The 13,327-nt window shown below is 35.8% G+C and overlaps 1 protein-coding gene across 1 annotated transcript in view; it reads left to right on the top strand.

Moving 5' to 3' along the window:
* Positions 1-11,887, top strand: part of PRPF4 (pre-mRNA processing factor 4) — a 50,721-nt gene extending 38,834 nt beyond the window's left edge. The window contains exons 10-14 of the mRNA XM_053696098.1: positions 3,164-3,253; positions 3,381-3,503; positions 5,182-5,289; positions 7,612-7,730; positions 11,534-11,887. Of these exons, the coding sequence (XP_053552073.1) occupies positions 3,164-3,253; positions 3,381-3,503; positions 5,182-5,289; positions 7,612-7,730; positions 11,534-11,727 (634 nt within the window). The 3' untranslated portion in view covers positions 11,728-11,887. The remainder of the gene's footprint in view (positions 1-3,163; positions 3,254-3,380; positions 3,504-5,181; positions 5,290-7,611; positions 7,731-11,533) is intronic.
* Positions 11,888-13,327: the final 1,440 nt, after the last annotated feature.

The raw sequence follows: 13,327 nt of genomic DNA, 5'->3' as shown, positions 1-13,327 counted from the left end.
AAAAATGTATAATAGGAGTAAACTAGAAAGTTGCTTAAAATTGCATTCTCTCTTCGAATCATGAAAACATTTTTTGGAGTTTAATATCCCTTTAAAACGTAACAAGCAGCTGAATGTGACATAGGTATATCATCATCTTGGTAAAATACATTCTCCATGATTCATTTTTGTATATTTATAAGTATTAAGTAATGGTGAAATTCTAATTAAAGTCACTGGCTCTACTAACGTGAGAGATTAACTCTCTTGCCTCAGCTAATTAAGACTGTTAATCTTAATCTCAGGAGATGTTATTATTTAGCTGTCACAATCGAAGAGGTTACCCAGGTAAATGATCCCACCTGGGGACCCAAATCATCTGCTCCCATCTGATCAATCTTTTGTTTGTTTTCTTGCACTGCGTGCCTAGATTAAACTGCTTGTATAATGCCAGTAATATATAATACGCACTATTTCTATAGGAACATTTATCATTTAAAAAGTTTGATCTTCACACAGGATTTCCCATGAGCCTCCACTCAAATGCACATTTTATTGACACCAGATTATGTCTGTTACCACTTTGAGGACCTGGATATTCCTACCTATATAGGAACTTTATTTAAAGGAGTGTCTTGTAGGCTTTAAAAACAAGAGATCTTGTGGGGGGGTCTCTTGGCCTTTTTGAAGACCTGTTAGAATTTCCTTAGAGGAATAAAAAAATGCTTTAATTTTCTACCCGCCAAAGTCGCACGCTGTTTGAAGGAGCAAGAAATTGTGTTTCAAAGGTTGGGTTTTGAGGATTTCTGGCATTAAAGGGACATAATACTCATATGCTAAATTGCTTGAAACTGATGCAGTATAACTGTAAAAATCTGACAGGAAAATATCACCTGAGCATCTCTATGTTAAAAAGGAAGATATTTTACCTCACAATTTCCTCAGCTCAGCAGAGTAAGTTCTGTGTAAAAAATTATACTTCAGTTGCTGTCCAGCTGCAGGTAAAAGAATAAAAAATGAAGGAATGAACAGCAGCCAATCGGCATCTGCGGTGCTGAGGTCATGAACTCTTTTACTGTGATCTCATGAGATTTGACTTAACTCTCATTAAATTTCATAGTAAACTTCCTTAAACTGAATAGGGAAATAAGATGAGTGTGCACGAAGCTCGTTCCTTTACCTTTCCCAGGACAGACATACTGATTTGTTGCTTAGAAGTCCTTTACAATGGGATGTGGCTACTGAGTAATTTTTGAGGTAAAATATCTTTCTTTTTTACATAGAGATGTTCAGGTGATATTTTCTAGTCAGCTTTTTTACAGCTATGCTGCATCACTTTCAAGTGTTTAAACATTTGGGTACCATGGCCCTTTAAAGAGTGAAGTCAAAATTAAACATTCCTGATTCTGATAAAGTATGCAGTTCTAAACAACTTTTCAATTTACTGTTATCAAAGTTGCTTTGTTCTTTGGCATACTTTGTTGAATAGTTAACCTAGGTGAGCTCAGGAGCGTGCACTGATAACAGTGAATTGGAAAGTTGTTTAAAACCGCATACTTAATCGGAATCGTGAATGTTTAATTTTGACTTTACTGTACTTTTTAAAGCAGGGGTCAGCAACCTTGGCACCCCAGATGTTTTGGAACTCAACTTCCCATGATTCTCAGGCACACTAGGCTGGCTGAGAATCATGGGAAATGTAGTTCCGAAAGGTTGCCTTAAAGATTAACGAAACACAATTTTTTTTGTCTCAATTCAGATACATCTTTCCAATTTACTTCTATTATCTAATTTGCTTCATTTTCTTGGTATCCTTTGTTATAGAAACAGCAATGGACAATGTGTGAACCAAAAGCATGAGGCTTATATGTTCAGCCACCAATCAGCAGCTCCTAGCTATGCTTTTAAACAAAGGATGTTGAGAGAATTAAACAAATTAGATAGGAGTAAATTGGAAAGTTTTTTAAAATGACATGCAGTCTCTGAATCAATTAAGGAAAAAAATTGGTTTCATGTCCGTTGAAGGCCCAGAGGCTGATAGAAGCTTAGAAGTGTGCAGATGTCTTTAGCAGTCTATGGCAGCAGTAATTGCAGTGTTGCATGCTCCTGAACTCACCTAGGACTGCTCTATAACAAAGGATACAAATAGAACTAAGGAAAATTGATTATAGAAGCAAATTGCAAAGTTGCTTAAAATATAATCTATTGTCATGGTTCGAGTTTTGTTGTTTGGTTTTTTTTATACTTCCCTATCCAGCTTGCTTATTTTTGTAAAAGCAGCCCTGACAGATTCTGTTTGTGTGTGAGAAGGGCCTGTCAATCACCCAGAGCGAGTCAGGTGATCGCTGCTTTTTACATTGCAAGGGCTCCGGACCAGCTTATGCTGCTTAGTACAAAACTTTAAAAATGTAATCACTCTTATGTGGGTTCTGTTTTTGAGTATCTTCATAGGAAGTTTAGCTGCCTTGAAAACTTTGTATGATATTCACTAAATGCTATAGATTACTAATCCACTGTTCTCCCAGGGCCTATTTAATGGGCACACCACCCAGTGGCTTTTACTGACCACCCAGCTACAATGTAAGCCAATATTAAGCTAAACTTTGCCACTATTAATTATGTTAATGTTTGTTGCACAAATTAATTAAATCAATTTGTGTTAAATTATGAAATAAATCTGTGCTTTGAATAGCTTTAGTAACATTTATAAATTACATAAAATGTTATTATAGTGCAAAGTATTACACTGCCCCCACCTGACTGGCAACATTTTATGTGGAGAACACTGTTAATCTCTTAAAGCACATCTCTTAAAGGGACACCCAAGCCAAAATTAAACTTTCATGATTCAGACTTAACATGCAGTTTTAAACAACTTTCCAATTTACTTCCATTACCAAAATGTGCACAGTCTTTTTTTTTTTATTTACACTGAGTCACCAGCTCCTACTGAGCATGTGCAAGAATTCACAAAATATACGTATATGCATTTGTGATTGGCTGATGGCTGTCACATGGTACGTGTATGCACACAGGAGGAGTGGAAATAGACTTAACGTTGACATTTGTCAGGAAAAAAAAATCTACTACTCATTTGCATTTCAGACTAAGTGCTATTGCATTGTCGTTTTATCGACTGTATTTACTGGTTCTTTATTACCAATATTTCTTGAATTTTCTGTAGTGATGAACCGGTCGCAGACATTGAAGGGCACAACATGCGAGTGGCACGAGTGATGTGGCATCCATCTGGACGGTTTTTGGGTACCACATGGTGAGAGATTCAGTATACAAGGGTGAAGACGGGATATTTTGTGGATTTTTAGCAAGGATAAGTAATTATGGACTCGTGCTTGTTTCTAATTGGATTGGTGGATCTCTTTATTCCTGTGGCCTAACAGTTATGACCGATCCTGGAGGCTTTGGGACTTGGAAGCCCAAGAGGAAATCTTGCACCAGGAGGGTCACAGCAAAGGAGTGTATGACATTGCTTTCCATGGGGACGGGTCACTGGCTGGGACTGGGTAAGGACTTTCTACATCTTGTAGCGCCTGTGAGATCACATGTGCAACATCTGAACTAAGAACCGAGAGATGCAAGAGTGCTAATTCACATTAGTTATTTGGTACATCAGCAATACAAAAACCTACACCCATGTGTGCATACGATATCCTGATTAAAATGGCACTATACACCTTTTGGGTAAAAATTGTGCTTATCCTACACTCCCTAGGACAGGGCTCAGCAACCTTGGCTCTCCAGATGTTTTAGAACTACATTTCCCATGATGGTTAGACAGCTTAGAGACAATTAAAGGGACACTGAAGCCAATTTTCTTCTTTTGTGATTCAGATAGAGCATGACATTTTAAGCATCTTCCTAATTTACTCCTATTATCAAATTCATTCTCTTGGTATCTTTATTTGAAATGCAAGAATATAAGTTTAGATGCCGGCCCATTTTTGGTGAACCACCTGGGTTGTCCTTGCTGATTGGTGGATACATTTATCCACCAATAAAAAAGGGCTGTCCAGAGTTCTAAACCTAAAAAAAAGCTTAGATGCCTTCTTTTTCAAATAAATATAGCAAGAGAATGAAGAAAAATTAATAATAGGAGTAAATTAGAAAGTTGCTTAAAATTGCATGCTCTATCTGAATCGTAAAAGAAAAAATGTGGGTTCAGTGTCCCTTTAAGCATCATGGGAAATGTAATTCTAAAACATCTGGAGAGCCAAAGTTGCTGACCCCTGCCCTAGAAGTCCGACAAGCAAATTATTTAAAGGGACAGTCTAATTTGTTTTATTTTATTGATTAAAAAGATTGATAACACCTTTACTACCCATTACCCAGATTTGCATAAACAATATTGTTATGTTAATAAACTTACACAATAGCTAGACAGTGCTAGTTCATGTGTGCCATATAGATAACATTGTGCTCACTCCTGTGTAGAATGATAATGTTTATACAGGAACCAGCACTGATTGGATAAAATGCAAGTTTGTTAAAAGCACTGAGATAAGGTGGCAGTCGGCAGAGGTTTAGATACAGGTAATCGTAGATAAAAAGTATATTGATATAACGGTGTTGTGTATACAAAACTGGGGAATGGGTAATAAAGGGATTATTGTGCAAATACATCAAATTGCTGGTTAAAGGGATAGTCAAGTCAAAATTAAACTTTCATGATTCATATAGAGCAGCTATTTTAAGCAACTTTCTAATTTACTCCTATTATCAATTTTTCTTTGTTCTATTGGTATCTTTTTTTTTTTTTAATGTAAGCTGGCCCATTTTTGGTTCAGCACCTGGGGAACGCTTGCTGATTGATGACTACATTTAGACACCAATCAGAAAGTGCTACCCAGGTGCTTTACCAAAAATGGGCTGGCTCCTATGTTTACATTCTTGCTTGTTCAAATAAAGATACCAAGAGAATGAAACAACGCTGATAATAGGAGTTAATTAGAAAGTTGCTTAAAATGTCATGCTCTATCTGAATCGTGAAAGTTTAATTTTGACTAGACTATCCCTTTAAGACAATTTGCATATTTTTCAAAAAACATTGTTACAGATATTGCTTTTTGGCTTCTCAAGGAGGGCACAATTTTTACACAAAAGAAATAGCTTTTTCTTTATCAAATTGCTCTGTATCCCATTAATTTATACTTGAGTCTAACCTGGCTGGATTTTTTTATTTAGGGGCATGGATGCTTTTGGTCGAGTATGGGACCTGCGCACAGGCCGCTGCATCATGTTTCTAGAGGGTCATCTCAAGGAGATCTATGGAGTCAATTTCTCACCCAATGGGTAAGTTCAGTGGGAAGATTAGACCGTGACCTTTATATATGTTGAGAAACTCTTCTTCTTCTTAAATTAGCTGATATTTTTTATACAAAATAAAATGACTATTTTATCACACTTCTTTCACTCTTTTGCAAGCAGCTAAATGCTTCTACAAATTATTCTAAAATATGTGCTTTAAAGGGACAGTAAAGTCATAATTAGACATTTATGATTTAGACAGAACATACAATTTTAAACAACTTTCTAATTTACTTCTATTTAATTTGCTTCCTTCTCTTGTTGTTCTTTGCTGAAATGTTTATCTAGGAAAGCTCAGGAGCTGATTGGTGGCTGCATATATCTACCAATTGTCATTGGCTCACTCATGTGTTCAGTTAGAAACCATTAGTGCACTGCTGCTCCTTCAACAAATGATACAACGAGAATTAAACAAATTAGATAATAGAAGTAAATTAGAAAGTTGTTTAAAATTGTATCCTCTATCTATCTGAATCATGAAAGAAAAATTTTGGGTTTGATGTCTCTTTAATGTAAGTATGGCAATAACAGTGAAATATCATTGCATAATCAGCACAGATATCTTAAAGGGATATGAAACCCACAAATTTTCACTGAGACAGAGCATATAAGTTAAAAAAAAAGTTTCCAATTTACTTCTTTTATCAAATTTGTTTTGTTCCCATGATATTCTGTGTTGAAGAGATACCTAGGTAGCATCTGCAGCACTACATGGCAGGAAATAGTGCTGCTATCTAGTGCTTTTGCAAATGGATAATATTCTAGCTTAAGTGCTCCAGAAGTGGGCCGGCTCCCAAGCTTATGTCCCTGCTTTTCAACAAAAGATATCAAGAGAATAAACAAAAAAATATAATTGGAGTAAATTATAAAGTTGTTTAAAATAGCCTGCTCTATCTAAATCATGAAAGAAAAGTTTTGGGTTTCATATCCCTTTAACCCCTTAATGACCAAGGACGTGCAGGGTACGATCGCCTCCAGCTGCTTTCAGGGTATTGCAGCAATGCCTCAATATTGAGCCATCGTGCAATACCCTTTTTAAGCACACCGATGGCCCTCTCTGCGTCGACCAGCGATGGTGCCGATCGTTGGTGGCTTGGGAGGGATACAAGGGAGGCGGGTGGGCGGCCCATCGCTGGATCACTTCCTCTCAGTGTTGATCCTGTTTCGGCAGTGCAGCGAGGGCGTTGGGTACACTGTATAAGGGTAGGAGGGAGAGAGAGGGAGGATAAGTCTTGGGAATAGAGATCTGGAGGGTGAGGGTATTGAGGAGGGCAGCTACACTACGGAAAATATGGAATTAATAAAAAAATAAAAAAAACTTTCTGCCAGTACTTAAGATGGCAGTGACAATTGAGAGGTGGGGGAGGGAAGAGAGCTGTTTGAGAGGGGTCAGGGAGGGATCAGGGGGTGGATGTGTTAGATTGGAGGCTGATCTCTACACTAAAGCTAAAATTAACCCTACAAGCTAGCTAATTAACCCTTCATTGCTGGGCATAATACAAGTGTGGTGCGCAGTGGCATTTAGCTGCCTTCTAATTACCAAAAAGCAACTCCAAAGCCGGATATGTCTGACATTTCTGAACAAAGTAGATCCCAGAGAAGCATTTACAACCATTTGTGCCATAATTGCACAAGCTGTTTGAAAATAATTTCAGTGAGAAACCTAAAGTTTGTGAAAAAGTGAACAATTTTTTTTTACTTGATTGCATTTGGCGGTGAAATGGTGGCATGAAATATACCAAAATGGGCCTAGATCAATACTTTAGGGTGTCTACTATAAAAATATATATACATGTGAAGGGTTATTCAGGGATTCCTGACAGATGTCAGTGTTACAATGTAACTATCACTAATTTTGAAAAAAAATGGGTTGGAAATAGCAAAGTGCTACTTGTACTTATTGCCCTATAACTTGCAAAGAACATGTAAACATTGGGTATTTCTAAATTCAGGACAAAATTTAGAAACTATTTAGCATGGGTGTTTTTTGGTGGTTGTAGATGTGTAACAGATTTTGGGGATCAAAGTTAGAAAAAGTGTGGGTTTTCCTCCCATTTTTTCATCATATTTTATAAAAAAAAAATTATAGTAAATTATGATATGATGAAAATAATGGTATCTTTAGAAAGTCCATTTAATGGCGAGAAAAACGGTATATAATATGTGTGGGTACAGTAAATGAGTAAGAGGAAAATTACAGCTAAACACAAACACCGCAGAAATGTAATAATAGCCCTGGTCCTTAACAGTAAGACAATTGAAAAATGGTCTGGTCACTAAGAGGTTAATGCTCTTCACTTTTCTCAGGTTCCACATGGCTACAGGAAGTGGTGACAACACCTGTAAAGTATGGGACCTTCGCCAGCGGAAATGTATTTACACCATTCCTGCCCATCAGAACTTGATCAGCACGGTCAAGTTTCAACGTAAGTGCCCAACACATTTCACTTTGTTTATTCTGTATCCTTTTGGAGAGAAAACTGCAGAGACAGATTAAGAAGGACAATAAAAATAAATTGGTCAGTTCAGGACCGTGCTTTGTTATTACTGGTCAGTTAAAGGGACAGTATACATTTTCATATAACTTCATGTAATAGACACTACTATAAAGAAGAATAAGCACAGATACTGATGTAAAAATCCAGTATAAAACCTTTGAAAAACTTATTTAGAAGCTCCCAGTTTAGCTCTGTTGATGAGACTGATTACAACAGGCGCAAGCAGGAATCTGTAGACATCAGTATTCATCTAAAAATGTAGGGCTTGGTTAAGAGTCTGAAAATCTGCACAATGTTATTTAAAAATAAGCAAAACTATACGTTGTTACAAAAACACTCCCAGGTGAACTATATAAATGGATCATCTACAAAACATTTATGCAAAGTGAAATCTAAGACCCTTCTAACCTCTACTTCATGTTTTTATATTCTCTGACGAAAGTGAATCTTGTAAAATGCTTATAACCCTGGCAGATTACATATTCTCTTTTTTTTTTTTTAAATCTCCCTGTATACACGTTATTCTGAAAGTTAGCCGTGTTTTTTTACTGGCAGATCATCCCGTCTCCACAAGTGAAGAAGCATTGCAGTATTTACGGTTATAAAGCCCCTCACATAATTGAGTGGCCCCTGCGTATATTCTAAGATATTTGAACTAGCTGAGATCTTTTATACACTAAACATACTACAGTATGCTGTCTTCATACATAAAAGCCAAATAATAGCGAGTGTTCCTGCTAAATAATTTAACGATAGACTGATGTACGGTTAACAGTAGTATAAGGGTTTATTGGTTTAACAAAGTGTTTTTCTTTATAAAGTAATTCATTTAAAAAAGAGACACTAAATGAAAGATATTTTGAGACTGCTTAACATGTAAATGACAGAGGTGTTTTGTGATCATTAACACCTTACGAGTAACGTTTTAAATATAATTGTATATCCCCACGCAGCTTAGTTGGAGATATACAATTTATACTTTATAGAGTGTTAATGTGATTAATGACCACTACACACCACAGTCATTGATATCTACTGTCAACATTTCTTAAGTTTAATGTCTCTTCAAAGGTACATTAAAGGCAGAAAACGCTTCTGTTCTAATCAGCAGCGCTAGTTTTACATCTGAGTCGTGAAAACGCTTCTGTTCTAATCAGCAGCGCTAGTTTTACATCTGAGTCGTGAAAATGCTTCTTTTCTAATCAGCAGCGCTAGTTTTACATCTGAGTCGTGAAAATGCTTCTGTTCTAATCAGCAGCGCTAGTTTTACATCTGAGTCGTGAAAACGCTTCTGTTCTAATCAGCAGCGCTAGTTTTACATCTGAGTCGTGAAAACGCTTCTGTTCTAATCAGCAGCGCTAGTTTTACATCTGAGTCGTGAAAACGCTTCTGTTCTAATCAGCAGCGCTAGTTTTACATCTGAGTCGTGAAAACGCTTCTGTTCTAATCAGCAGCGCTAGTTTTACATCTGAGTCGTGCTTATTGGATCCGTGGTGGTTTCCGCTCGGGAACAACAGTGCTCTGTGAGTCCCAATCGTTATTTCTACTGTGTGTTTAAGCCCTTTGTCCGGGTTAAACGCACTGTAGTGCAGGGTCTCTAGTCTTTAAATTACATTTAATTACATACAGATTAGAGCATGTTATTCTTTGACTATAATGGTCCTTTAAACACGTCTTTGTACTACGCTCCCTAGAAAAAATTAAAAAGCAAAATCTGTACCCCAAGTTACTGCAGATTGTCAAAACCAGCTATATGTTTATCAAGGTAGTGTGGGACAAAGCACAATTGTCACAGAAACTCATGAGGTGTTTAATATCAATTGAATACCATGAACATAGTTAACTTTATAGGTGAGGTCCTCTGCTACAGCACTAAGAAGTAGTTGATACCTTATTATCGCATATGAAAATGTGTGCAAACCCCTATGAATGGGGTAAACACATAGTTTAAGTCAGCTCCACAGCAGCAATGCCCTACTGGGAGCTAGCTGAGCACATCTGGTCAGCCAGTGACTAGAGGCATGTAAGTTTTACCACCTCTCAGTACTGCATTGCTGCTGCTGTGGATTTGTAGAGATGTTTATTTGAATCCTTTTTTGTTTTTTTTGTTATAGTATTTTGCATAGAAATTGCCCTTTCAGCAAGGCAAGATATGTATTGATATAGAAAGATAACTATATGATAATCATTTAAGGGACAGGAAACCACAACATTTTCTTTCGTTATTTGGATAGAACATACAATTTTAAACAACTTCCCAATTTACTTCTGTTTTCAAATTTGCTTCATTCTCTTGTTGTCCTTTGCTGAAGGAACAGCATTGCACTGCTGACAGCAAGCTGAACACATCTAGTTAGCCAATCACAAATGTGTGCAAGTACGAATCAGCAGCTAGCTCCCACTAGTGAAGAATATGTGCGTATTCTTTTTCAACTAAGGATACCAAGAGAATGAATCTCATTTGAAATAGAAGTGAATTTAAAAGTGTATTAAAATGGCATGCTCTCTCTGAATCATGCAAGTTTAATTTTGACTTTACTATCCCTTTAAGTTTGGCTTCCAAGTGTCTGCAGTTTTACACACTGAGAATAATAACAGAAAAAAGATAAATTACTTTGCATACAAATTCCCATATGAGTCAGAGGTTATATTTCTAACGTTAGTCTCTGGGCGACTGATCACATATCTCTGTGGACTTTGTTGTAGCCTGCGCTGTATACATACTGTGATAGGTTTTGTCGATAATCTAACATCTTTAGAGGGATATTAAAATAATGTTATATAGTCATAGTGTATATGAGCAATCGGTCACTGTATTGTCCGCAAAATATACAGTTGAACACTTGTAAAACTGTTGTTTTTCTATTTCGGAGCAGTCCAGAGACATATCCACTGAAAAGCATCTGAAGAATGTTTCTTACCTCACAGATATAAATGTGTTTATGCACTGATTAAGCAATCACTGTGCAGAAGATTGAAGTGCTCTTGATTTTTGCAGGATTCATTCTGGGATTTTACTGCTCTTGGTTTTGTGGGGGGGATTTGACTGTGCATAATTAATTTTGTGGGGAATTTCAATTTTGAACCAGCTTTCCACTTCCAGTTATAGAATCCAAAATAAATAAGCTGAATTAAACCCTACTTAACACGTACAATAACTTTCCATGCTTTTAATTAAAGTGACATTAGGAATATGAAAAATGAAATCCACCAATGAGTTTAATGATCGTAACCCAAGTAAGATAAACCTCTTCTTCTTTTTTTAATATATATGTTGAATATTTTGAATGTATAATTTGTCTTGGCACGCTCCCGCATGAACAGTAGCAATTACCATAATTAATGCAGCTGATCATAATTAATGTTTCTGTCTGCTCTTGTGTCATAGACACTATAATGTGCTGTATGTGAAAGGAGGTGAGTGACGTCAGTGGTGGCATTGCTGACATTGTCTTGCGCTTGAGCAGGTCCCGTGCGTACACGTTAAGCCGTGCCTAGATAGACCTCCGTTATAGATCTACTATAGTGACAATAGCAGAGGATTTGGAAATGATTATTATTTCAATGCTAAATTGTGAGAGAATGGTACCTAACTGGAAAAGGGAAGTATTGATCTTTTTTTTTATTATTAATACGTTCTAGACATTTGCAAAAATAAAAATAGGGGTTTCATTTCCCTTTAATTGGTTCTAAGTACTAAATCTATAAAATAACATCTCCTTTGGTTCCAGCCACCAACGGAAACTACATACTGACTGGGGCCTACGACAACACAGCTAAAGTGTGGACTCATCCCTTGTGGGCACCATTGAAGACCCTAGCCGGTCACGAAGGGAAAGTCATGGGACTGGATATATCATTGGATGGAGAACTCATAGCCACATGTTCATATGACAGAACTTTCAAGCTGTGGATGGCAGAATAAATTATTTAGTAAGACTCTCCAAGGGAAGTCAAACCAATTCATTGAAATCCTTTGGATACACGGAGATGTAGAAGTTTTGTGAGCGGAGAAACTTGTTTTGTTTTTATATACATATACAGAATTCTGTTTTTACAAATGTAATTAAATATTTTCATATTCATCTTGTGGGCTATTTTTTTCTAAAATGTACAGTTTGTCAGAGTTGTATTAAAATAACTAGGTAGAGAATGTGTTAATTATAATATTTAATATTATTCTGGGCAACATTTAAAAGGTTAGAGACAAAGCTGATAATGTTTTATATTTCAAGATAATATGGCTACATATTTATCTTGACCACATACATTTATAGTGGTGGTACAGTTAATTCTTCTTTTCCCCAAGCATCTGAAAAGAAAGCTCAAAGTTGATACATTGTACTAAGAGGGAAATCTTATTTAAGGAATGGAATATTTGGTAGTGAAGAGTAAATTTTAAAGTGGAATATGAAACCACAATTATGGTAACTTAGTTCTCTCATAGCATTGCTATGGTAATCCATCAATATTTCAGAGAGAGAGAGAGAGATTGTATGTGTGTACATATATATACAGTATATATAGAGAGAGACAGTGTATATATGTGTGTGTATGTATGTATATATTATCCAATAGATGCTATTCTATTTGTTCTATTTGTGTAGTTTGAGGCCCCTAAAACTGAATCTAAATAAAAAAAATATTAAGCAATTCTAAAGCAAAACAAACATTTGTGATAGTTTTTATTTTATTTACATTGGTGAGATTTTAAAGAATAGATAAGAAGCTGGGTATATTAATGTAGCATTTTTACTTAAAGGGGGAAGCAAACTAAAAACTCTATAAAAGAACAGTATTTAAATATGTTTAAATATTATTTATTTTTTTTAAATAAAAAAAAGCTGTATATTTTGACATTTGACGCATGTATGAGTATAATAGGTCTTCATCACTTACACAGCCTGTCCTGATTTAAAGGGACAGTCAGTTTTAATATATTTACAGTGCTCTGGAAATTGATAAAATAATCCTTAAATGTCTCTTTAAGCTGTGTAGAAGCTCGTAGAGGAACTAACGGAACAAATATATAATCTCTATAACATCAAATTCAGTTTATTAAATACAAAAGCATTTCATTTATTGCAAGAATATACAATGGAGCAATTTATGATAAAATAAAAAATAATTTGCTTAATCATATCTTTGCTTGTCCTTAATTTTCTTTGTATTATACAAGAAGGTTATCGGGTATAACAAGTATTTATATCCAGGAACAAGATTGTATTACGGCACAAATCTTATAAAAGAGTAAAGGTTATGTATGAGCCAATGGCCAGAACGCCAAAGATGACTTTGTATGGATAAAACCAGAAAACTGATTTTTATATATATATATATATATATATATATATATATATATATATATCTGTCTCAGAAGGTTTCCCCCTGCAAATATTGGCACGCTATCATGGTCAGTCAGGTTTATACTTTCCTATTTTGAATGTTTTCATTTTAGTGGAATCCGGTGAAATTGATTATTATTTCCATAAAAACTCTATACCAAACATAGGAGACTCTGGAGG

Source organism: Bombina bombina, chromosome 12, assembly GCF_027579735.1.
Source record: "Bombina bombina isolate aBomBom1 chromosome 12, aBomBom1.pri, whole genome shotgun sequence".
NCBI lineage: Eukaryota > Metazoa > Chordata > Amphibia > Anura > Bombinatoridae > Bombina > Bombina bombina.
The sequence above is the reverse complement of the archived record's forward strand: the minus strand, read 5'-3'. Positions and strand labels throughout refer to the sequence as shown.